Source organism: Myotis yumanensis, unplaced genomic scaffold, assembly GCF_028538775.1.
Source record: "Myotis yumanensis isolate MYYU_CA2020_CCGP unplaced genomic scaffold, mMyoYum1.0.hap1 SCAF_6, whole genome shotgun sequence".
Taxonomy (NCBI): Eukaryota; Metazoa; Chordata; class Mammalia; order Chiroptera; family Vespertilionidae; genus Myotis; species Myotis yumanensis.
In genome coordinates this window covers 56409411-56437061 of record NW_027223757.1, presented here as the reverse complement: position 1 = coordinate 56437061, position 27651 = coordinate 56409411, and the positions used below count along the sequence as shown (strand labels likewise).

Here is a 27651-nt window from a genome sequence, read left to right as displayed (position 1 = left end):
CCCAATGCTGGAGTAGACTACCTCCTAGCTATATAAACATGGGTTACTCAAACATTAGGTGCTAGTTCATTTAAACTATACACTGAATTAGTCTCTCGGAAGAAAAGTGATCATCTATCTGAAATTTAGTAACATTTCCCACAACTTCTTTCCCATCTGCACTCTTTCTGGCCAAATATTCATATTTTATATTGCCGTGACCCTACAGCATAATTCTGAAATAAGTGAGGGGGAAAAAACACAAGAGAATTAAGATTATAAGGGAAGTGAAGACGCTACCTTGTTCTCCTGAGAACCAGTGACACTGAGAAACGAACAGGGATTCCTGGTACTTTTGGAAACTATATGAAAGGTAAATTGAACTTTTGTCCAGAGTGCATCCCTGTAGGATCACAGTCAGAAACTTCTAGGCTGAATTCCTTTCCTCATTTAAAGATTTTTGGGAAAGCTTTTCTGCTCTCAAGAGAGGACTTTGAAAAAGAACTCATTTTAAAAGGTCTTTGTGAAAATGCTTACAATGGGTTATCCTGTCCCATGTTAGATCAAAGCTGACTGCAAGTGGAAAAGTATGGATCCTATTGTACTTTTAATGGCCTTCAAAAAGATTTAAAAGCAGAATAGGAAAAAGCACTGCAAAGGCATTTGGTCAAGACATTCTTTGACAGTTCTGGGAACTAGAAAACCTCTTCTTGTTTTGTAATAGCTCTTCCTTTTTTCTTCTCAGTTTACCTTGTGGTCTGCCATCAGATTAATTTTTCTAATACATCACTTTCTTCGTGTCCTTCCCCTGCTTAAAAATCTCAGAAAATAAATTTCATGGGCAAAGGGAAGAGGAGTGGCAAGGAACAGCAAATTCATAGGATAACTATAACTAAAAAGTACCATGCGCTGTGTGCCAGGCACTGTTCTAAACACTGTGCATGCATGAACCCATGTAATACTCAAAACCCCTATGAGATAGATGCCATTTTTTTCAACTTCATTTTAAAGATGAGTTTAAGGAACTTGCTTAGATTGCACAGGTAGGCGACATTTCAAACCAGGCAGTCTGCCAGCAGAGCCCTGTGGCTCTTAACCACTGTGTCTAAATCCTAGCGCTCAGGAGGACCTCAGGCACAAAAGAAAAATGTGTTTTCTGTCCATGTTGTGCTTCATCCCTGAGAAGTCAAAAGGAAGGACAAGTTTCTCTGGTTTCATGTGCCTTTCACATTCTGACGAAAACTCTTTTCTATCCCAGTCACTGTCCTGTCTCAATTCCTCCAATCTAGCATCATGTTCTCCTCATTTTGAAATGCTGTTGTTCTTCCTGTTTCTGCCTTCCTGTCTTCCCAAAGCATAAGGATCATTTAAAGCCCACATTAAATCCTGCCCCATCTGGACAAGGACCCCTTCTCTGACCACATTCACTGGAAGGGCATCTTTGGACCCCTACAACTGTTGAGGTCCATATCAGTGGTTTGGTATCATCACTCACTGCTTGTAGGGTTCTCTTCCCAGGTGTTTTTCTCATCTCCATTCCAATCAAAACAAGTTCTAATGACTTTCTTGACTGTGTAAGGAATACAACCACCAAATGTTCAATAGGCAACAACCTTAATTTAGAGAACATCCTTGGCTTGATAGACTAAATCAGAGAAACAAATAAACACATGTATTGAAACAGGCTCTTCTAAAATTGCCTTGAACAGTTATCACAGGCTTGGAAGTTTATATAGAAAATGTATTTTATTGATCAAGTTTTCTTTGTTTCTCCTAGTGATTTCTTTTTTTTTTTTTTTAAATATATTTTATTGATTTTTTTTTACAGGGAGGAAGGGAGAGAGATAGAGAGTTAGAAACATCGATGAGAGAGAAACATCGATCAGCTGCCTCCTGCACATCTCCTACTGGGGATGTGCCCGCAACCCAGGTACATGCCCTTGACCGGAATCGAACCTGGGACCTTTCAGTCCGCAGGCCGACGCTCTATCCACTAAGCCAAACCGGTTTCGGCACTCTCCTAGTGATTTCTAACACATACCTTTCAACTTACTGATTTCTTTAAATTAAAACGTGTGTGTATATATATATATATATATATATATATATATATTAGATATAGATATAGATATATAGATATATATTTCAACTTATTTTTTCTTAATATCAACAATAAAACAACATCTTCTGCCTGTGCTAGATGAGGAAGAACCTTGGCCAATTTTTCTCATCTTCTTGACATCATTACTTCTCAGATTTTATTGAATGAAAAGGTGAAATTTTATTTCAATTCCTTTGTTACCTTATCTTAAGAATTCTTTCTTAACATTTACATTACATTTTATAATCAAATGTAACTTTGAAAAAATGTATAGTGCCCTTTGTTGAGTTTATTATTCAGAATATTTGGGGGAGGAGGGAGAAGCTATGACTGAGTAACTTATTTTTCAGAAAGTATAAGTCTAATATACACTATGGAACATAAAACTAGTGATGATTAATATTTTTTTAGGTCTGTAGTCTTTTTATTATTAAAGTATAGTTGACATACAAGGCTATATTTTGGGTGTACAACATAGTGTTTTGACATTTATATATCTTACAATGTAATCACCAACTAAATCTGTTAACCTTCTGTCAGTATGAAAAGCCATCACAATATTATTGACTATATTCCCCTTCACCTTTTCACCCATCCCCCCACTCCCCTTCCTTTTGGCAATCATCAGTTTGTTCTTTGTTTCTATGAGTCTGTTTTTGTTTTATTTGCTTGTTTAAAAAATTTTTAATTTCACATATAAGTGGAATGCAGTATTTGTCTTTCTTTTTTAAAAAATATTTTTATTGATTTAAGAGAGGGAGAGGGAGATAATTCAAGCCCACAGCCTGGTCATGTGCCCAGACAGGGAATCGAACCACAATCTCCTGGTTCATGGGTCAACACTCAACCACTGGGCCACACTGGCTGAACTAGTATTTGTCTTTGTCTGTCTGGCTTATTTCACTTAGCATAATACCCTCTAGGTCCATCCATGTTATTGCAGATGGCTGGGCTTCATTATTTTTTATTGCTGAGTAATATTCCATTTTGTGTACATATACCACATCTTTTTCACCCATTCATCTATCAATGGACTAAAAATGATTAATTCTGATAGTCATCCTCCTATGAGGAGAAAGTTTCAAGTGAAGAGGCCATAGCAGTTATTAACCCCTAAGTCTTGATTCTGATTCTGGAAGGGAGTACAGGAGTAACCAAGGCTGGCACTTCTGATTCATTTTCCTAGAAACAGTATTCAACAGGAAGGGCTGGGGAGGGGTTGGGGAATGTTAGGGGAGCTACAGGTTAGAAAGATCTGTTTCCTATTCCCAAGCACTGGTTTCCTAAGAATCTGTGAAGTAGAGATTCCATTATTACCTGTGCACCTATAAAGTGCTTTGTTTCTACAATTCCTTTCCCAGCTTAAGCCTGCAGAAAGCCTGCCATGGCCTCCTCAGGACAAAGGGCAACAAGTCGTAGTTTTTTGAGTTTAGGAAAGGTTCATTCAGAAACTCCAAATAGGCATCCAAAGAGGCCAATATTCTTCTGCAACTGTATTAAATGCAGTTGCTCACTATAGTGTTCCTGATTTTGGTCTTTTTGGTAGATGTATTGAAATTTGCAACCATTATATTAATAGAACATATAAACAAATTATGGCAATAAAAGTTTCTCTCTCTTTGCCTCCAATAAAATAGAGAAAAAAAGTTTTAATCCATAAAGTATTGAGAGCAAATAAAAATATCAAAAGATTTATAGAAAGAAACTAACCAGGCTGTGGACAGTTGGGGAGGAAGATGAATAATGAAAATGCAGCCATCTTGTCATTAGTTTCCATTCAGACCAGAAAGGCTGTGGTAGGTCACAAGTGGGTCTACGAAGAGGCAGAGCTAGAACACAAATCCTGCACTCTGTTTATTATGCCTGCAGCCAAAGGGCCCTAGAAATGTGGGGCCCTGAAAATGGGCTTTCTAATTTATCTATAACAGGACTAAAAACAACTTGGCTTAGTCCAGTGGTCAGCAAACTCATTAGTCAACAGAGCCAAATATCAACAGTTACAACGATTGAAATTTCTTTTGAGAGCCAAATTTTTTAAACTTAAACTATATAGGTAGGTACATTGTTATTAACTTAACTAGGGTACTCCTAAGGCTTAGGAAGAGCCACACTCAAGGGGCCCAAATAGCCGCATGTGGCTCACAAGCCGCAGTTTGCCGACCACGGGCTTGGTCTATTCCTGAATGCAAATGGAGCCATATTGTAAAAGAACAATAGCACAGGTTGGATGCTTCTAAAAATGTTGTTTTGAGCCAAGTATTTCTCTGTCACTTTTCTTAAAACTAGAGAATACCTCTTAAAATAACTTATTTCCAGGAAACTTCCTCCCATTCCCTCCCCCCCAGATTAAGGGATAATGATGAGCTCTGGTTCAGTAGATGAAAGCTGAATGAAAATGAAAACTGAACCATCCCTCAAAAGGCAAACAGAGAAATTGCTATATTGTCACACCGAGTGCTTTTGAGTATTTAGGACAATTTAAGAATGTGTAGAACTCTTAGGAAAGCAATTAGTGGAAGCCACCCCTCTGATGTATAAGGTAAATGTTAATGATTTTCTAAGTACAGACTAAGATGTAGTAGTCATCCCTGCATTCCTGAATTACAATGAAAAGTGGGTCCCAATTGATCTTTGTTATATACTGAGAACAAATGTTCCGAGGCAACTAGGCTGGCTTCATTTATCCTGCAAAACCATCTAACCTTGTCAGCACTTTTTACGCTAGGGGCTACTGATGGGGCTTAATTACCAAAGTGGTGAGTGAAAGGCAATGACATCTGAGTGCCTGGTTCTGGTCAGGTTTTCTGCAATTAATGGACTCAAACAAGCTTTGCTAATACTGGTGTATCTTTGTTTAGTCAGGCTACTTTTGGCAAAATGATGTAAGATTGTGGCTTCTACTCAATGTGTTGGCATTTAGTAATGTATCTCCCTAGTCACTCTGGATGGAGTTGAAATGTTGTAACCATGTATGGTACCACGACTATACATCTACTTTAAGCTCAACTTAGGCTTCTTGTCTGAAACAGCACACCTCCCTTTACCCAGCTTTTTCTTATTTACTTATTTTCATAAATTATATTATGATGTAACATAGTATTTTACAATAAAATACTTATTTCTGTTTGTGTCCTCCCCATGAGAATGTAAGCTCCATGTGGGAAGGCACTTTGTTTTATTGGTTCTATCTGCAGAGTTGATTAACTATCCCTGGCATGTAGTAGTTCTTCCATAAATACACATTAAGTAACAAAGGTTAAGGAATTGGTTTGCCAAAATAAATAGACAATAGAAGTTTTCAACTGGATCTATGTACTGTAATTATACTAAGTGAGAAGAAGTTCACAGGACCACTTATTTAAGTGACATAGTGAGTTAATAAATAACTAACTACTTATTTAATTTAATTGGATTTACGTTTTTAGAGATAAAAAAAATGGATTTGGTGGTGTTTTGCTATGCCTCTCATCCTTGATAGCCTCTAATGGTATATCCAAAATCTGTGGTACCATTATCTAGGAATGTTACTGAATAGATTCTGGAATTATACTCACAAAACACAGGAAGCTAATGTAGATTGACTTCCAAGGGCCAACATTGATTGCACTGCCTGTTTATTCTCTCTAGCCCTCCTTACATGGTTTAACTCAATTTAAATATTTTTAATGCTGGATATCTCTGTCTCCGCCTTGCTCTCTTGGTGAAGGAAGGCAAAGAGAAAGAGAGGGAGCGAGAGCAATTTTCTCTTTACTTAGACAAAAAATAGAAAGGGTTCCATTTCCCCCTCTTTCCCCATTCCCTGTGGCCATTAAGTAGACTCTCACGGGTTCAGACATGTTACCCTCATGTAACCTCTCTACCCCAGTGAGTAGATGTTAACAGCTCACTCTGAGACTGGCTTAGAACCAATAAAGGCCTGCTGAGCTTGAGAACTTCACCATGACAAGATTCTAAGTGCATGTTACATACAATTTCATACACAGTAACTGCATTCTGTAGTCAGAAATCTGTCCTGTGTATGTGAGCTCCTCCTACTCCTGACCCTCTCTCAGAGCTTCTCACAACCACTTCATCTGTGCCATTAGAAAGCAGCTGGACTGCCTGGCCAGTGTGGCTCAATGGTTGAGTGTGGGCTCAGTTCCCTGTAGAGGTGTCTGCAGGAGGCAGCAGATCAATGTTGATGTTTCTCTCTCTCTCTCCTTCTCTCTATCAAATCAATACTTAAAAAAAAAAAAAAAAGAATAAAAAGGGAGCTGGACTTAACTCTCATTGGCTTGTTCTCCCTAAGACCCCAGACATAGCTAAGGGGGTCTAACTGCATTAGACTCTACTTGACTTAGAGAGACAAGGTTAGGAAATTCGAATATTCTTCCAGTTGGGCTGAGTGATAGGGTTATCTTTTGAATCATGAGCACCTGCACCATCTAAAGTGTAGGCAAATATTAGTATGGCAATGACGTCTTTCTTTTCTAGAGAGAGAAAAACTGTCTCAGAATAACATTATATTTTATGCACTGGCTGAACTCTGCTTCATCTAATTTATTCCAGTCTCCAACATTAGATCAATACAAACTGAACTCTTAAAAAATATTCACACACAAAGTTACTCATCAGCATTCATTTGTGAAAACAATAGTATACTTAAACCTGGCCACATGCTAGAAAATGTCTCAAATTTTGTAATGGCTGCACCATTGGCAATGCACAACTACAGGAAATTGGTGGGGAGGAAAACTTTTTTTCCCCCTACTAGGCTCTTTGGCTCACCCAACAATTAAAATGATGTAAAATACTAACAAAAGAAAAAAAAAAACACCCACAAACATTTAAATTTATATGTATGGGAGCACATAGAAATATGAGACTCAAAGAAGTAACCAAAGCCAGGCAGCTTTTATACCTTTTAGACAAAGAAACAATATATTTGTGAAGAACTGACAAGACAAAGGTTTGTGCTTGGGATAGCAAATTAGAAAAAAAAGCAACAAGGTTTGTTTAGGCAGGGTTTTTGGTCCAGAATTCCCTCTCTCTGGTGATGAGGATGTCTTTCCACATCCTGGTACAGGGAGCAGACCTTTCACATGGGAGACTTATTTCAGGAGAACGAAGGAGGGTCAGGGTGCCCTTCTTGCACTGCCCACTTCTTAAGTAACTTTAACTCAAAACAGAAATATGCCAAATGGCATATTGTTACTGGACTAAAGGAGGTCCGTTTGCCTGTGTGCATCAAAGCCCAATAAGGCATGAACAGGAGTTTGCAGCAAAGAAAGTGAGGGTTTATTTTTAGGAAGTGGCCCAAGCCGGAGCCCAGTGAGCTAATGCTCAAAGACCTGGCTTCCAGGGGATGGGTTATATAGTCATCATTAATCATGGTGACTAAGGGAGTTAGGGCAGTGGTCTCTACTAATTGGTCAAGGCTAGGGTAGGGGATAGTTGATCAATGCACCTGGTCCTGTTGTCAGCCATGGCATCACCATGGCTTCACTGATTTTCTGGGCCTGGAGCAGAAACACAACCGAGGCCTAGATGTTATCTCTAGTTTGACTGAAACTGTCTGAGGAAAACAGACCAGAGGCTTCCTTCCTAAGAAGGCTTACTGATTAAGGAGGTGGTCCTGCAAGGGAGGAGGCAGGTGAGACAGGGTGCTGGGATGAGGCCAGTTTGAATCAAAAGGAAAGGAGAAAAGGTCATGTTAAAAAATTGAAATTCCACTAGCTCGTAGCCTTCCCTGAACCCCATCAAGTCACTAAATCTTATTTCTCAGACATACCTGCTATAGCAGTGGTTCTCAACTGGCTTGATTTCGCCACAAAGGGCAATGTTTGTAGACACTTTTTGTTGTCACAGCTTGGGGAGGGGGCTGCTGCTAAACATCCTCCAATGCACTGAAGGGGACTCGAATGTCACCCCAAAATATGCCATAAGCATTAATTGGCATAAGCATTATTTTGAGCTAAAGAACAGAGAACCAGCAGAAGCAGGAAAAGCTTTTTACCTCCCCTAACAGCCAAAAAACAAAGTATGAATCTCCCCTTTTGTAAAGTATATTTACATTTATACAGGAAATTTCCATTTGTAAAGACCACTCTGCACCAGGAAGAGAGCTACTCCTGGAGACAACTCTCATCATCTGAGAAACCCTCACCTGCACTACAAGACAACCCTCAGTAACCAACATCTCCTCCTCTCACCCTCCTACGACTTGCTTCTCCCTGCCTAGGAGCTCAAACCTCCTTTTTCTTTGTTTAGCCTATGATGGTATATAAACCTGAATCCTCTAGTCACTTCCTAGAGCCTCATTTCTTTTGAAACTCCTGTGCAGATGTATGTAATTAAACTTTCTTTTTCTGTTAATTTGTCTTTTTATCAGTTTGAGTTGTAAGCTCCAGCCATTGAACCTAGGAGGGTATAGGGCAAAAAACATTTTTTCCCAACAGCACAGGACAGTCTCCCACAACAAAGAATTATCTGGCCCATTAACCAATGAACTTATATGCATACTAGAGGCCTAGTGCACAAAATTTGTGCATTGGAGTTGGGGGGGGGGGGGGCGTTTGTCCCTCAGGCTGGCCTGTGCCCTCTTGCAGTCCGGGACTCCTTGCTCCTTACTGCCCGCCTGCTTGCTGCTCCTTGCTCAGCTCACTGCTCCTTAGCACTGCCATGAAGGCAGGAGAGGCTCCTGCCACCACTTCTGCACTCACCAGCCATGAGCCCAACTTCTGGCCTAGCAGCACTCCCACTGTGGGAGCACACTGACCACCAGTGGGCAGTTTCTGTGTTGAGCGTCTGCCCCCCGGTGGTCAGTGCATGTCATAGCAACATAACGTTCTGTCGTTTGGTTGATTTGCATATTAGCCTTTTATTAAATAGGACTAGAGGCCCGGTGCACAAAAATTTGTGCACTCGGGGGGGGGGGGGGTCCCCCAGCCCAGCCTGTGCCCTCTCACAGTCTGGGACCCCTCGGGAGATAACGACCTGCTGGCTTAGGCCTGCTTCCGGGTGGCAGAGGGCAGGCCCAATCCCTAGGTGCAGCCCCTGGTCAGGCTCAGAGCAGGGCCAATTGGGGAGTTGGGGCGCCGCCCCGTCATGCACAGAGCAGGGCGGATCGGGAGGTTGCGATGCCACCCTCAGTCACGCTCAGGGTAGGGCCGATTGGGGGGTTGGGGCACCGCCCCCTGTCACACTCAAGGCAGGGTCGATGGGGAGGTTGCGGCGCCACCCCTGTCACGCACAGAGCAGGGCCAATCGGGTTTGGGGCGCTGTCCCCTGTCACTCACAGAGCAGGGCCCATCAGGGGGTTGGGGCTCCGTACCCTGTCACACACAGAGCAGGGTCGATAAGGGGGTTGGGGAGCTCCTCCCTGTCACTCACAGAGTAGGGCCGATAGGGGAGCTGGAGCACCGCCCCCTGTCACACACAGAGCAGGGCGGATCAGGGGGTTGGGGCGCTGCACCCTGTCACACTCAGGGCAGGGCCAATGGGGAGGTTATGGCTCTACCTTGTCACACACAGAGCAAGGCCCGTGGAGCGGGGTTGGGGCGCCACCCTCTATCACCCACAGAGCAGGGCCGATCAGGGGGTTGGGGCGCCGCCACTTTCACACTCGGGGCAGGGCCGATGGAGAGGTTATGTCTCTACCCTGTCACACACAGAGCAGGGCCTGTGGGGGGGGGGGGGGGCGCCGCACCCTGTCAAACACAGAGCTGCAGGGCAATCAGGGGATTGGGGAGCTCCCCCCTATCAGGCACAGAGCAGGTCAGATAGGGAGGTTGTGGCCCCGCCCCCTGTCACACACAGAGCCACAGGGCGATCAGGGGGTTTGGGCGCTGCCCCCTGTCACGCTGATCCCGGTGCTGGGAGGCATATTACCCTTTTACTATATAGGATAGAGGCCTGGTGCACGGGTGGGGCTGGCTGGTTTGCCCTGAAGGGTGTCCTGGATCAGGGTGGGGGTCCCCACTGGGGTGCCTGGCCAGTCTGGCTGAGGGGCTGAGGGCTGTTTTCCAGAAGCGAGTGACTGAATCTTCCAACCGCTCCTTGTTTTCTTTTTTTTTTTTTAATTCTGGGCCAGCTTTAGCTCTGAGGCCTCGCTGCTGAAAACATCGATACAATGTTACTAAAGCCCGGCTGACTGAAAATCGGTTTCTGGTGTTTTAGCTTCTACATTTGCAACATAGTACATAGTTTCTTAGAGTTGTAGCTCAGAGGCTGGCAAGTGAGGCGGGAAACGTTCCAGTCTGCAGTCACTGGAGCAAGCAAGCCTCATGTTCGCTTCCAGCTGCCTGGCTGCCAGCCGCCATCTTGGCTGACAGTTAATTTGCATATACTCACTGATTAGCCAATGAAAAGGGTAGCGGTCGTATGCTAATTACCATGTTTCTCTTTTATTAGTGTAGATATGCATAACCCATGAACACAGACAATAGTGAAGGCCTGGGGGGGAGGAGGGATGGGGACTGGGAGGGAGCAGGTCAAGGGGGAAAAACGGGGGACATCTGTAATACTTTCAATAGTAAAGATAAATTTTTAAAAAAAGAAAGCAACACTAAAAAAAAATAAATAAAAGAATTATCTTGTCCAAAATGTACCTAGAGCCCAGGCTGAGAAATCTTGCTCTCTACCAACAGAGGACAGAGAACAATCTAAAGCATAAAAAGTCAGCATGGGGTTTGGGGAGTTTAGTAGCCTAAGTGAAGCCAAACAAATTCTCCTTTATGGCTAGGAGTCTTGGATCCATTATTAAGAACTTCAATGTTTCAAACTGTGCTTAAAAAATGACTCCATCAGATTAAACTGATGAGTTTTATTCCTATGTTAGCCCACCAGTGATGGATTTGAGTGCTAGACCACTGATTACTGGCAGGACACATGTTTTGGTTAAACTGCAAGGAAGAAGAAGTCATGAAAGTTTCACCAAATCACAGTGCCAGTGACCCCTGTGTTAAGTTAGGAAATTAGGGGACAGAAAACTCAGGGTTTTCAAATAAAAGGTACTGGTGGTCTGTGGGTTGGGATGAAGGCTAAGAGGCTCGATAAGCAGCAAGTATAGCTGCAGACCCAGAGCCCGTCCTCCTGAAGGGGGAGTGGGAAAAGAGTTGCTGGCTCTGGTCCGGGCTTCGCTCTTACTTCGTGAGAATAGGCAAGTCTCCAACCTTTGCTGTAAACTCAGGAGCTGGCTGTGCTCGCTCTATCATTCTCATTCAATGACCTCTTCACCACCTGCGTGGGCACACGACGGTTTTGACAACTCTGTACCAGGATGCCAGTGAGGTCTATATACTGATTTGCAATAATATTGGTAAAGGAAATAAAGAACAAAGGGAATACAGGTAGGTTTGCATAAGTGGGAAAACCTTTAATTTGATAATCATTTATTCAACGAACATTTATTTATTGAGCATCTCCTCTAAATAAGGTATGCAAAATTCGATATTTTCGTTTTAAAAAAATTGTCTTAAAGGAACCTGAGAAGTTCTTTGAAAGTTTATTTCCAAACATTTATGGCAGTTAACACAATTCCAGCAGCGAAGTCCCTCTGCATTCCACTCTGGACAGACGGGTATCCGCTAGCTCGCAGCCTTCCCGGTGGTCTGACACAGCACACATTTGAAGGTTCTTCTCTGTGGAAATAGGGACTGAACTTCTACACTTAACTCAACCTGCTACGGTGACTTCCTTCACCACCTTGGTCTTTCACAGAGTTGAAGTTTAGAGAATATATGCAGTTAACACTCAAACTCCACTGTAGGGCTCGGGCTCTTGTCTGTAATCACTGCTCCCTGGGCTGACTGCCGGCCTCCCGTGCGCTCCGGGCTGTGCAGAGGAAGGCTTCGACTCCCATGGTTACATCTTCAAAAAGGCCACCTGGAAAAGGAAGAAAACCCCCCAGCGCTTTACTTATCTAACATGATGAAATGGCTGATGCACATCAAAACAGAACCAGGTAAGTGTGGTCAATAAGGACGCATGTTGATCTAAAAAGATTCTTTGGCCAGACATCACCATTTTACAGAAGGAGCCAATTAGTCCTTCTAAAATGAATCATAGAGTAATTTAAATGATCCGCATACACTTTAAAGAAAAAAATAAAAGTTTTAATTGACACTAAAGTTGTATTGCTGTGAAGTAACCCAGGTCTCTTTCCCATTGGTTCAGATAGCTGCTCAGACCTCCCATAAGCAGAATTCTGCGTCCTAAAGATCCCCGGGCAAGTCCAGCTCCTTGTCACTCTCGGCAACTATACCAGCTTCTCCTCAGGTCATGCCAATGCTTTTAACCACACTCAATCATCAGCAGCGATCAATCCTAAAACTCAGTGTTTTAAAATTTTTTAATTCATACAGGCCTAGGCACAAGATGTGTTCTGACTATTTAATAAGGCCCAGATCAAATGGATCTAATTTCACAATCATTTTAAATAACACAGAAACAAACATCATAAAGTCAATCATAAATGCTTAGAAAGTTTTGGTTCAGGGGTGATAATAAATTGGGGACTGTGCCAATATCAGGCAGAGATGGGATGTAGATCAGAGATAAAGACCAGGAAGTATGGGACAGTTGAGAAGGTCAACCTAGGCCTTTCTGGGGGGAAAGAGTAAGCAACAGAAGTAACAGCACTCCACTCTTAGTGGTTCTTAAGTCCCCGAACACAGCCAGAGGAGGCATGCATTTAATGGCGCTTGTTAGGTGGAAGGGAAAAGAATCATGCAGGGCAGAAAGCATCTGCTTTATGTTGAGTAATTCAGAAGGATGTTCCTCTTCATGCAGTGCTGGTAAGAAAGGCACCTGCTGAGTTTCCATATCAACTTCCTGCTGAGTCTCTATATCAAGTTCTGCAATGAGAACACCAAAGTTGAAGGAGTAGGCAAAGAAGAAAGGTTAAGATTCTTAAACAAAATGTAAACACGAACAGCTGTTACAAACCTCAATGGCTTATTGCGAAAATTAAATGAGGTAATAGTTATGAAAATGCATGTGTTTCTCTCTCTGGCTTCTCAGATGATAACTGATATTAGGAGTCCATAAACATTTCAGATGAGAAGGGGCTGTCCAAGAGAGACCAGCTGGGAACCTTAGGGAATGACCACAGAATTACAGGGCAAGGGAATTTAGGGGCTGTTGAGTCCGACTTCTGGCTTGCTGTCGATGGTGTGCCTACAAGAAGTTTACAAAGGCCTTACAAAAGAAGACAATGCCAGCCCGATGAGGAATGAAACTAGTTATTTCATTTTTAATTCTGAAGATTGCTGTTATGAAGTATTCTAATCAGGAACTACTCAGAATAACAATGACACTGATAAATCTATATATATAAAAGGCTACGTGACCGACCATCCATCTGTCCATCCAACCAACCGACCTACCAGCCAGTACATATGATGCGCACTGGCAATTTAAAAATAAACGTTGACTGGCGCACGAGTGATACATATAAAGCTCTTGCTGGTGCCAATCACATGCATGTGTTTCGTCTGTCATTGTCGATCATGAATTTGGCTGACACTTCTATTATAAAGAAAGGGCGAACAGTGATATTAAAATATTTCTTCTAATTAATTTCCTTTTAATGTGCACTAGGGCACTAGTGTCATCATAAAAGTGGTTAAGAACTGTAGCTCTGGAGTCACACAGACCAGTGCTTCTCAATGTTGGGTAATGTTGCCTGCCAGGTGACATGTGGCAAGGTCTGAACACATTTTTGATTGTCACAACTTATGGGATGCTATTGGCATCTAGGGGATAGAAGACAGGAATGCTGCTACACATCCACTAATGCACAGGGCACCCCTCACCTCCAAGAACAAATTATCAGTCACGCCCCCCGCCCCCCAATCAATAGTGCCAATGTTGGAAAATGCTGTAATTTAGACATAGGACTTCAGTATTAGCTCTCACATTTACTAGCTGGGTGACCTTCCACAAGTTTGTTAGCCTCTCTCAGCCTTTCTCCAATCTGCAAAATGGGAATTATAGCAGGACCTACCTGGAACTTGTAAAACACTTTACATGAAGCCTATTTTGACTCCTCTCATCCTCAGCACAGTCCCGTGACTTAAATAAAGCAGGCATTTGACGTTGCTGTACAAGTGAAGAAACAAGCTCAGAAAAATTCAGTGACTTGCTCAGGATACAAGGCTATGAAGTGTCAAGGATGGGTTTCGGAAGAAACTTTAATTTTTAATCTATGCTTTTTCCATTGAATGAGATAAAAATGCAGAGGTTTAGGGACCTTTAATCTTCATTATTGCTTCAAATACCAAAGATTTATTTTCTTTTGCATGCCTGTGGCTATGAACAAATACATAAAAGGCTGAGCAGACTAAATTAAGTAACCAGAAATAGAGCCCCCTCAGAAAAGAAAACTTTAAAATTCGACCTAATATGTCTTTTTTCATCCCTGGTTTTTATAGTTCCACCTGCCAAGTACATTCTGTATTTTTTGCAGGACTCAATAACAAGCATATGCAATCATCCTTTGAAACAGATAATGTACAATGCATTTTAGTGTCTTTATTTAAAACACTGTGGGTTATCATTTCAAATGCTGATTTTGTGTTCCTAGCTTTTAACCATGACAGGAAAAATTGCTTTCCCTAACTGCCATTTATTGTAAGAGAGGATAATTTTATTTTATTCCACGACACTGAGAAAAATCTCTGTATTTCATCTTTTATCTTTATTTTTTGGTTTTATTCCCCAAAGCAAAAGTTTTAAAGCTTTTCAGAGGATATCAGTACAGTTACAGCTTCAGGCCCCACTGCTACATTTCTGAAATATACAGTTACAAAAGTATAAGTAATTATTAAAAACTAGGAAAGACAGGACTCTTCCATGTTGGCTGTGAGGTCTGACCCCGCCCTGTTCCCTGAATTTGGACACTTGGGAATGGAAAGGATGAGAGAGTGAAGACATCTAAATAAAGGTCTCTGCTTAGAGTCATCATCTACAAACAATCTTCTGAAACCACAATAGACAGGGCCAGGCCGATGGAACAGCTGACCAAATGTTAAGTTTAGAATGCTTCAATATGTTTATGTTAAACACATTTTGATGTTCTCTTATCTTCGTTAACAAATGTATATTTGAAATTCTATTCCTCAGCACAGATTTAGAATTTCAATCAATAGAAAGGTACGCTGTCAAGGCAGGCTGCAGAAGATAAAATTAGCTTTTTATAAAAAGCTACATAACCGTTTTAGGGTGTGCTAAATAAGACAGATGTAATTGTGAAATACTGGAAAATGTGAGCTTCGTAATAATTGCAGACTCTAGAAAAGACTCTTTAGAATAAGTAGCATAACCATAGACAACTGTTCCTCTTAAAGGGTACTGTAGACTTAAAAAAGTAGGTATTTAAAACTATGCTTTAAATATGTATTGTTGTCTAAGCATGGCTCCTGTTCAGTTATGTTCTGCAATAGGAAAAGAGAGTGTACACTTTATATAATAAACTAAAGTTTCTAGGATCAAACTTCATTTATAAAATAAAATTAATATGAAAATACAAATTAGTTTCAACCTTTACCTTGTATCTCAGCCATGGATGCACTGTGATGATTCACATGTAAATAAATCACGTAGATATAAATATAAAAATAAATTTTGTCAAGCATTTATAAATTTGTCATCTTAAGGAACATTGGGATTAAGCTATTCTGATTCACTAACTCAGCACCACTCAGGCCCATGCTGCTGACAACTGGACTGAACTTTTTGAGTTGGAGAAACAATGTAAGATACTGCTTTCTTAGGCAGGCAGTGCCCACATTCCTCTCCATAATCCATTTATTCTGAAAGAGGTGATGCGAAGTTTATGTCTAGAACTTAAATGCTTTGTTGAAGAATAGGATCAAGACCCAGGCACAGTGGCATTTTTCCACATTTTCAGCCCCGTCTAGAGATAAAAAGGCTCCGTCCTCTTCTCTTTCTCCCACACACACACATCTCCTGCTGGCTCTTCTCCCACTGCTGGCTTTTGACCTAGATGTCCACTAGCAAACATAATTATGCTTAGTTTAACTGGTTCCCAGGAAGATGAAAATCAACAGGCGTTTTATTTGCACGTGAATCATCACAGTGCATCCATGGCTCAAATAAAAGGTAACGGTTGACATTAATTTGTAGTCAGCCACCTTACTTCTTTCTCTCCTGCTTCCTAAAGGCTAGTACAGGACTTGTGCAGGAACTCAGGAGTTGGGGGGCTGGGGGGGGGGGGGGGCAGCACTGATGTTCCCTTCATGCCACATTTCTGTCCGCGGTTTAGTACACACACAACTGTCAGTTTAAAGGGAGAGGAGTTTTCCCCTCACTGTGTTGCTTCTCACATATTTTGTTCCATCCTTCCTGTTTGCTGCTAATTCATTTAGCACGCCTGTTTTATTGTCTCTCCTTGCCAACACAGTAGTAGTAGTAGTAGTAGTAGTAGTAGAGTCATAACTACCTTTTTCAGGATACTGCCTCTGAAATCTCACTCCCTTTCATAACTCAAGAGTAGTCTTTTTTCTGCCAGCAGGCATAAAGCATCTGTCTTAAACTCGTGGCATCTAATTAGAATCATCTCTTTACTGGACTGCCTCCCCTCTTGTGTGTTAGCACCTTGTAGGAACGCCTTCTGAGTGTGCTCTGTGATGGGACAGTCACTGGCATGTAGAAGGTACTTACTGTTGGGTGAACTGAGTGAACGGAGCCAGCCTGCCTGCCTGAGAAAGCAGTATCTTACATTGTTTCTCCAACTCAAAAAGTTCAGTCCAGTTGTCAGCAGCATGGGCCTGAGTGGTGCTGAGTTAGTGAATCAGAATAGCTTAATCCCAATGTTCCTTAAGATGACAAATTTATAAATGCTTGACAAAATTTATTTTTATATTTATATCTACGTGATTTATTTACATGTGAATCATCACAGTGCATCCATGGCTGAGATACAAGGTAAAGGTTGAAACTAATTTGTATTTTCATATTAATTTTATTTTATAAATGAAGTTTGATCCTAGAAACTTTAGTTTATAATATAAAGTGTACACTCTCTTTTCCTATTGCAGAACATAACTGAACAGGAGCCATGCTTAGACAACAATACATATTTAAAGCATAGTTTTAAATACCTACTTTTTTAAGTCTACAGTACCCTTTAAGAGGAACAGTTGTCTATGGTTATGCTACTTATTCTAAAGAGTCTTTTCTAGAGTCTGCAATTATTACGAAGCTCACATTTTCCAGTATTTCACAATTACATCTGTCTTATTTAGCATACCCTAAAACGGTTATGTAGCTTTTTATAACCAGGCAGGCCTGGTGCGATCACCGAAACTCCCAAGTACATGAAGCAAACCCAGTAACTTGGGTAATGACGGCAAACCCGTGGGGCAAATGTTTATATGACAACCGTCCTTAGGTGTTACATGAAAATCCACTGCCTCGAGCACAACACATACTTGTTAAAGGAAATAATTCTATTTATGAGTGGGTGTTAAAACGCATACTATAATACAGTGCTAACACAATAAATACACCGTCACTCATAAATCAAAATGTCCTTTTAATTTCTCATTCCCATGGAATGTCCTCCTGCGGGAGCAGGGCAGAGGGAACGGTGGCACCACAGCTCGGGACGAGAAGGGTGCGTTGAAAATCAGCACTGCACTGCCCTGCTGGCGACAGGTCTCCGACCAAATACGTTTACTCAGAAATAGAGTTCAGAAATGAAAAGGTGTTTTTCTACAGTATCAACTGATTTAAAAATTTAGCAGCCAACTGTTTTAATAAACAATATTCCAAGGAAGCTTTGCTCACGCTTATCTACCTTAAGGTTGGGAAGCATGGATGTTGAAGAAGACAATATATCTGGGATAACAGTGCAATCTGAGAATCCAGGAGGGGACATGAACCCACAGCTTTCCATAGCAGATGAGTGGTTCTTGTCATCTAAACAGATTTATTTCAGTGATATTTTTAAACTCCTATTTTAGTTGCAAATATTCATTCTTCTAACAGAGACATAGCCAAGGAAGAATCTTGCTTCATTCAGATAAAGACTTTCTTTCTGTCTCCCTGTCAAGGATGGAGGAGGGACTAGCTGGTGAGGTTATGGCTGGGAATCCCAGTTAGCAGTGGGGGAAGTGCCATGAAAACATGACACAGGCAGCAACGAGAGGCTGTAACGAGTGGTCCGGGGCCAGGACTATTCAGTGTGTGAGTGCAGAGCTCTGTCAGGCAGGAAGAATGGCAAAGTTGACCAACCACACTTTTTAGGGGAAAGGGTGAAGGAGGGTCATAGCTGCTCCTGCAAACTGTCCCAGACAATTTGATCTCACACCTGAACAGACTAACTTCTGTTGGTTGATATTCAACAAGTTCTTTACTGCACTGATTACAACTGAGAGAAACACTTACTATGAAATCAAGACTTGTATTGCTTACAGAAATGAAGATTTATCTTGTTCACTGTATTTTGTTTGTTATAACAACTGTTTTATAAATATATGAATTATAGACAAAATTAGAAAACACAGAAAAGCACACACAAAAAGAAAAAGAAAAACTTTGAAACTCCATTACTCAACAATAACAACTACTAATACTTTGGGTATATCTTTCTAGACTTTTACTTTCTATGTATAACTGAACATTTCCATAGATGCTGTTCTGTAATGTATACTAATAGCTTCTTGTTAACCTAATAATATGTTGGGATAATCTTCCCGTGACAGTGAATGTTCTTCTATGATTTTTTAAATGGAAAACAAATTTAAGGTTTTTTGGGGGAGAAGGTGGTGATGACTGTTGGGCCCAAAGCACACTTTAGTGTAATCTAGCCTAGTGGTTTTCATGGACATTTCCTGCCACGTCAATGCATCACCTGGGAATTTGCTAGGCAAATCCTTGTGCCTGCTCTAGCCCTGCTCCATCAGAAAGTCTAGGGGTGGAGCAATGCAACTGGCGTCTTAATAGATCCCTTAGGCGCTTCTACTTTATGCTAGAGTTTGAGAGCCAACCATTTGATAGAGCTGAGCAAACTCAGAGAAGGTAACTAACTTATTTACAGTAACACAGCTGATAACAAGAGAGGCTCAACCGTAGGCCTTCTAACTCCTAACCCAGCGATTTGATTTCTAGACCAGGGCAAACTGAAGACACTGGCCCAGACAGAAACAAATGATCTCCAGCCCTATTTCCTGATATTGATAAAGGAGGCTGGGCCCAACGTCTACCAAGGGAGGCCTGAATCCTCTTTGTTAGTTATCTAGAGACTGAAGGGGCCAAATATCAAACTGACCTACACTATAGAGTTAGTCTATTAAGAGTTAAGTGAATGAATTTTTGTTTGGGGGGGGAGAGGGGAGGGGTACTGGGAAGGGTGGAGACAGGGAGTAGATAAGTCCTGATGTGGTTTTCTTTTCTAAATTAGTTACTTCATGTGTGTTTTTTCAGCAAAATTATTTGATTAATTCTGATAAAGACAACTGTCATTAATTTGACTTCAAAATAAGGCTCCCGTGATGGCACCAAATGCTGGCAAAGAAACCAAATCTCCTAAACATTGCTTGGGGGAATATAAAATGGTATAGACATTCTAGGAAACAATTTGGCAGTTTCTTTTAAAAACAAACATGCAGTTACTATATGACACAGCAATTGCAGCCTGGGACATTTATTCCAGAAGTGAAATCTTTATGTTCACAGGAATACCTGTGCACAAATGTCCATGCAGCATTATTTTAATAGCCAAAAACTGGAATCAGCCCAGGTGAGCAGTTCAACAGTGGTACACCATACCATAGAATACTATTCCGTAGTAACCAACAGTGAAGTGTTGATATGTGCAACAACTTGGAAGCATCTCCAGGGAACCAGGCTAAATTTAAAAAGCCTCAAAAGGTCCAATACTGTATAATTCCATTTATATAACATTTGTGAAATGACAAAACTTCCCCAAAAGAGGACAAGGTAGTGGCTGCCAGGGGTGAGAGATGGTGGGGAGGGGAGAGAGGGTGTGATTATAAAAGGGCACCCGGAGGGATAGAACTAGTAGTGTCTTGATTGTGGTGGGAGAAACACAAACATGCACAGGTGATACAATCTCAGAACTTCATACTCTCGTGCACACGTACACACACAAATAAGTATAAGTAAAACCAGGGAATGTGAGTAAGGTGAGAGGCACTGTACCATGTCAATACCCTGGCTATGGTAGTGTACTATAGTTCTGAAAAACTGTTAACCACCAAGAGAAACTGGGCAAAGTATACAAGGGATGTTTTGTATTATTTCTCACAACTACAAGCAAATCTACAACTATGTCAACAAAAATTTCAACTAAAAACCATGCCATAATACTTGGCAAATGATCTTGTCTAGCTTACTTCAATCCAGTTATCTCTAGATATAGCTTTGAGATGCATTCTTTTTTAAAATTTCTCTGTATTGTTGAGAGTATCACAGATGTCCCCTTTATTTTACTCCCCATTGACCCCCTCCTCCCTGCACCGCCTCTCCTAGGCCTTCACCACACTATTGTCTGTGTCCATGGGCTAGGCATACATGCATATAAACTCCCTGGTTAATCTCTCCCCACCCCTCCTCAACCCCGCTTATTTAAAGTCTTGCTCACATTGACATTCTGGTCAATATATCACTGAGATCTCATCTCCCTCAGTAGAATGACCTGAGTAAGCCAGTAAGTTAATATTGGAATGAGTCCTGAAGCAGGTGGCTATAGTGCGATAGCCCCATTATATTTACCAGGCTTCGGGCTAACAGCATGGCATTAAACATGTAGGTTACACACAATAGCACCTTAGCTCTTAGGTTCTACATGAAGTATTTATTCTAAATAGTCTGCTAAGCATACTTTTTTTGCTTTTTTACTGCCATGAAGTAAATAATGAGGGAAGATTCTGGCTTTTTAAAAAATCAAAATGCCATAGAAAAATTTCCAGACACATACATAATGGCACTCAATACATTAGACTAAAACTATAATTTTGATCTTAAAAGTCATATTAACTTATAAAAGACTTGGGGAAACAGGAAAAAAGAGAAAAAGAAACATATGCTATAATGTTTTAACAAAATTATGACTTGGGTCTATTTTCATTTAGCGTTAAGATACATTTTTTTCATATTAATTACCTTTTCTACATATTTTTAATACCATAAACATTTTTACGTGCCTCTCAATAGTCTTTATTTTTAGTTTAAAAGCTGGAAAATAGTCCTTCATAGCTTAATCCATTATAAACATAATTTGTTCTTAGGTTTGTTAAGATCATAATAATAAAATAGTTATTGTCATGTTTAAAAATTTTTTCCATATTTTAGAATATTCCCTAAGGATAGAGTCATAGAGTTCCAGAAATGGAATTATTAGACTTAAAGATATGAATATTATTATAATTTGATGCATATTTTTTCCAATGAGCAGTACCCACTGGCAATGGAGCCAGCATTAAGTCTTTCTTTTAAAATTAGTGCTAATTTAATAAAAGAAAAATAACATTTCAATGCTTTTAAAATTTATTTAATTGCTATGAGTTGAAACATTCTCCCAAATGTTCCTTTGTAATTGTTTTTCTTGTGAATTGGTTAATTGTGAGTTCATGTCCTTTTTCTATATCTACCGACAGGGGGTTTAATTTTTTTTTAATGGTCTGTATAAGCTCTGCAGTGAGTGTTAATGTGTTTTATACAATGAAGAAACTAAGTGCCAGGCATGGGCTCATCTCACTAATTCCTACAAAATCCACTTGCAGTAAACATCTAAATTAATTATGTCCCCAAAATATAAATGAGGAACCAAGGTTCAGAAAAATCCCGTAACTTTTGCTCATTGCTACAAGCTAGTAAGACCTGAGTTTGCAACCAGGTCTTTGTTTCGGAGCTGAGTCTCGTGTTCATTCCATCATAAAAGCTCCCTGCCATCTAATTAGGGAGAGAGATAATTGCTACAGTAACTCTAACTGAAGAAAGAATCCATACTACCATTCCAATGTTAAGCCGGATTTAGCAGCCGTTGGAATGGTGCAGGCGCTCTATTTTTAAAGAAGAAAGTAGATTATTTCTTTTGGATTAGATGAAGAAGGAGAGAGAAGACAGAATGACAAATTAAAGCCCTTCCTGTAATGAGAAAGTAATTCTTTGATTAGAAGAGAAAACTTCTGGCAAATGAGGAGAACCAACAAGATAGATGAGAAAGTGGCCTGAAATCTCAGAAAGGAATTTCTGCCCATAAGTTTAGAAAACAGGATGAATCATACTAGTCTAGTTTAGTCAGTTCAGTAAAAAAGATTATGACTTGGAATAATTAAATAACAGTTAAGGACTGGTGAGAAGGGGATCAAATTATAACCAGATGCTTATTTTCCTTAACCATTACTACTTCACCATTACTTTGAAAATATAATATTTTAAAATATGCAAATCTTCAAAGGAAAACATACTAATATATCCATGTTCAAATAAACACCATTTATTTCTTAAGCCAGTTATTTGGAGTTGTGGGAAATAAACAGTGATCACGAAACTGTAATTAATCTATTTTAAAGATGGGATAGAGACTGGCTTATAAGGATTTAAAACTACAAAATGAAATGAAAATAAATGCTGGTTCTGACAGAGAGGAACACAGTGAAAAGGACAATGTTACATGATGTTTTCCACGAGCCTCAGCTTTTCACTTTAAGCCACAGGGAAAGCCAAGAGGGGCTCCTTACACAGAACTGCAGATGGAGTTTCCTGAAGGCAGAAACAGCGCAGGGTGCGGGACGAGGAAAGGGCACATAGCGATTAAGACTCGCCTTGTTCAAAGTGGTAGGTTTACACCCACATCTAAGCTCCATGGGAAGCCAGAAGAAACCAGGTGGATACTAGGAAAGTGCAGAAAGGGGAACTATACAAAGACAGGAAAGCTGGAGGTAAAGGATACGGAGCAGAGAGAAGTGAAAACAGATAAGGGTGAGGAAACAACACTGTGCACAGACCATGGGAGAGCAAAGACCCAGGCTCTGGACTAAGGGGGGAGCTGATATTGACCACAGACAGCTTCAGCTCCCCTCAGATCTGACCACTGGTGGCTGTGGGGGTCAGTGATAAAGAATGCAAATGGATCAGCAGGCCTGGGACAGCTGAGGACCCCAATAAATGGAAGAGCTTATTATTAATACAACTATATCTAAATGTTTTATGTAAATGTGGCTACAGATGCATCTTTTTCTCTATCAGCTGTTCATGAACGAATCTTGTTTAATTATTTTTAAAGGAAGAAGCACAAATGGCTGGTATGTATAAAATATCCTAGGATTAAATAAGGTTTTCTTTGGCTTATACTACCCCAAGTAAAAATAACATCTACCAGTATCAGGTGCTGAAATCGCAGATATTGCATCTGAGAACAAACTGCAAACCTATAGTATCAGCAGATGTAAGAATGCAGATGGCGTAGTGTAAAATATCACCTGCTATTGAAACACAACTCCAAGCCCAGAGGTTACTAATGGATATACTTCAATGCCAGTCAGAGCTGGCAAGCTAGAGAGATGAAAGAGGCAGCCTGGCTCAGGGGAAAGAACACACGTATTTTCCAGAGACAACATGGCAGGTAGCCCAGCCCTCATGCCTTAATCTCTTCATCTGTAACATGGGGGCTTCCAGCTTCCTCAAGTTGGTCAAGGTTTGTATCAGGTACACCAGTGTCTGTGACTGGTCCCAAGTAGGCTTTCTCTTCCCCACACCATATCCGGGAAAGCTTCCTTAGCCAAAAGCATTCCTCCACCTGCCTAAATGGGGTCTGAAACTCCTGACCAGTGACCTACAAAATGTGAAATAATTTCTTCGGGATTAGAGAAGTTCTGAGAGGAGACACAGAAACAGAAGCTTTGATCTGACAAGAGTAAGGACTACATCTTTTCCAAGTTATAAAGCCATGAGAAAAGTACACTATGTTTTGATGGGGAGGGGAGAACATTTTGAAACTCACATATTGTTTTAGATTTAAAACATATATGGTGTGCTTTAACCACCTGCAGTCATCATTCTTACTGATGCTTACATCATCCCATCTTTGTCAGTGAGAAGCTCTTCCACTTGGAGCCTAAGTCCTGATGACATGATCCTAGCAGTTTGTAATAGTTTTATCTTTTTTCCCCTTTCTGGTATGACAAGATTCAGGCTCATCTTATACCCGGAATCACCAATTTTCCCATAGAGCCTGGTTCCTGTAGTGGGGAATGGTAGAGATCACAACTAGAGATTGCCTTTCTGCTTACAAACCTCTTTGGACATGCGATGTCATGTATACACATACAAGCCACTACCCTCTGGGGATCACCATGTTCCCTTTTCAAAGTGCAGTGAGAAAGCACCCTGTTTCAAGTACACTCAGATCCTGTTCAAAAGCCAGGTCCTAAACTACTCAAAGGGGTGTCTTTGTCTACTTAGCTAAAAAGGGCATGTTAGAAAAATACCACATTAGTAACAAATTATTTTGTTGGACAGAAGCTAAGAACAAAGAAAGCTCCTGAATCCCTTCCTTTTCCACTGGAATTGAAAGGAAATAACTTACGCTTTATTATACTACTAGAGGCCCGGTGCACGAAAATTCATGCACTGTGGCAGGAGGGGCGGGGGGTCCCTCAGCCAGGCCTGTGCCCTCTCACAGTCTGGGAGCCCTCAGGGAATGTCCAACTGATGGCTTAGGCCCGCTCCCCATGGGGAGCAGGACTAAGCCCCAGTCTGGCCTTCCTGTGGGAGGCGACCGGTGGGCCAATCAGGGGATGTGGCCGGCACCCCCCCCTCCGCCCCCCCCATCGCCATTCCCTCCCTCTGCCCACTGGCACATGCCTTGGCTGGCCTGGTGCTGCCTGCTCGTCCCCCCCCCCCCCCCCCAACCAGTCCTTGAGCCAATCAGTCGATTTGCAAATTATGCTTTTATTATATAGGATTCTCTTTACTAAGGGATACATTAGTATTTGAAGATTTTATAATTTAAAACCTAACAAAAAATAGTCAAGTGCCCTGCAGATGGTTAGTGGCATGGGTTAGCTGGCAGATGTCTGAACCTGCTGGGGGTCACTGGACTTACTAGTAAGTGAGGAGCCCTATCTTGCTGGGTTTCTTTATAGGTTTGTCAGAATGGAAAGATGAGTATCCCACTGATCCAACCTGCCCCCAACGTTTTTCTCTCCACACTCTTTTATTACCATCACACTAATGTTATGAACCTAGGATTCTTGAGAAAGAAATGAAATTGTATCTGTTTATCTCATACTGGATCTTGGTTGTCCAAAATTCCTTACTTGAGGGACCGTCCCCCCACCCCCTCACTCCCCAATGGGAACCTTTTTCATTCATTTCTCATTCATTTTCCATTCATTTGTCATACTTTTGAAAGAAGAAGACCTCAAGTAAATTTGGGGATATTGTTAAACACTTCTTTTTCCTTGCAAAGAAATGTTTTACCCCTAAATAAATGAAAAATAGAGAACATTGCTCAAACATGTCTGTAGGCCTTATCTTTAAGTATACAGAATGGAATAGTTCTGAGCACAGCAGACTCAATAGAATACTTGTTTATGCTCAGAGCCTGTTAGCAATTAAGTGTGTTAAAGACACCTAAAACAATATGTGAGTTTCAAAATGTTCTCCCCTCCCCATCAAAACATAGTGTACTTTTCTCATGGCTTTATAACTTGGAAAAGACGTAGTCCTTACTCTTGTCAGATCAAAGCCTCTATTTCTGTGTCTCCTCTCAGAACTTCTCTAATCCAGAAGAAATTATTTCACATTTTGCTATAAAGGACCCTCGAATTTAATGTCAGTTTTGCAGGTCACGGGTCAGGAGTTTCAGACCCCATTTAGGCAGGTGGAGGAATGCTTTTGGCTAAGGAAGCTTTCCCGGGCATGGTGTGGGAAAGAGAAAGCCTACTTGGGACCAGTCACAGACACTGGTGTACCTGATACAAACCTTGACCAACTTGAGGAAGCTGGAAGCCCCCATGTTACAGATGAAGAGATTAAGGCATGAGGGCTGGGTTACCTGCCATGTTGTCTCTGGACAATACGTGTGTTCTTTCCCCTGAGCCAGGCTGCCTCTTTCATCTCTCTAGCTTGCCAGCTCTGACTGGCATTGAAGTATGCAGGTTCTTCTGTCCATCAGTGATGCCAACTCCCAGAACTTCACTTCTGTGGGAAGATGGCCATATCCTGGCTTCAGAGTGAACCAGAGGCCAGCATTTTATGGCCATTAGCTGATTTTAAAGGAGGCTGGTGTTTCCCAAAAAAATATAGTTGAGCTTTGGTCATTTCCAAGTATCTAATGCTACAGTAGCTAGACAAGTCCTGTCCCCATAGTAATTCACTAATGATTGAGAGGTGATAGGTTGAATTTATATCCATCCATTCATTCCCACCGTTTTACAGTTTTTTGGTGAAAAAATCAGTCAGACTCTTCTTTCTAGTTAAAGTTGTGATATAAGTTGAATGCATTTATGATGGGCCTAATCATTGCAAATTCAGCCAAATAGTCTCATATTTTAAAAATCCATTGTCTCTGGATTGAGACCTGAATTTCTAAGGGGTGGATTATCTCAGTAAGCAAGGATGTTCTGGTTTGAACCTGCACATTATACACTTTCAGAGGCTCCTACACTGTCTATTAGTAACCACTGGGCTTGGAGTTATCTTTCTCTTTTCTTTTAAATCCTCACCGGATGGTATGTTTTTATTGATTTTGTGAGAGAGAAACATCAGTTTATTCCTGTAGGCACCTGGACCAGGAATCGAACCTGCAACTTCTTGCTGTACAGGATGAAGCTCCAATGGAATCACCTGGCCAGGGCTATTTTTTTTTTTTAATTTCTTTTATTTTTTTCCAGTAGCAGGCGATATTTTACATTATACCATCTACATTCTTATTTTTGCAAACACTATAGATTTTTAGTTTCCGTTATCAGAATTTAGATGGAAAAAGAAATCTTTCTAAATGTACAATTAAAATTTTTTTAAAAAAATTACATAAAGACATTTCTGTGTGAGTGAAAGAAACATGGTTCTGGAACAAGGCTCACTAGCAACTCCCCTGGGCATGGAATTATAAAGGTGACTCACTGCCTCCTGGGGGACAGGTCCCTGCTCTTAATTTGTTTGTCAAAGTTGTGGAAGGAAGAGATAGGGCCCGATGGTTATGTATAGCCTGTGGGCATTGGAAGGCTAGCCCAAATAAAAGTAGTTTTGTATATTTGTCTGGCTAATTAGAAGGAGTATTTCTAACCTCATTAAAAGAAAAGACGCTATAACCTCACAGTCTGTTTGGAAACAGGAAAGGAAACAATAAAAAGAAGGGCATGTTTCATAGCAGTTTTAATCATTTAAACCACATTTATTCAGTTGGCAAAAGGTTTCTTAGTCCCTAAGGTTTAGGCAGCAGGTTCTTATAAACCCTGAACCTGTTCTGCGGGGTTCAGGGACACAAATGTAATGAGAACCTCTACATAACAGCCATAAAGGACTTAGACATATTACAAAAGAAGACAAATGACCAAAACCACCTGAAAGGATGCTAAATATCCTTTGTCATC

The 27651-nt window shown here is 40.9% G+C and overlaps 1 protein-coding gene across 3 annotated transcripts in view; it reads right to left on the bottom strand.

The window, feature by feature from the left end:
- Positions 1 to 11473: 11473 nt before the first annotated feature.
- Positions 11474 to 27651, bottom strand: part of UBE3D (ubiquitin protein ligase E3D) — a 134663-nt gene continuing 118485 nt past the window's right edge. For 2 of the 3 annotated variants that reach the window (XM_070419321.1, XM_070419322.1), the window contains exon 10: positions 11474 to 11944. In XM_070419321.1, coding sequence (XP_070275422.1) covers positions 11924 to 11944 — 21 coding nt within the window. In that variant the 3' untranslated portion in view covers positions 11474 to 11923. The remainder of the gene's footprint in view (positions 11945 to 27651) is intronic. The other variant, XM_070419323.1, reaches the window with a different exon arrangement.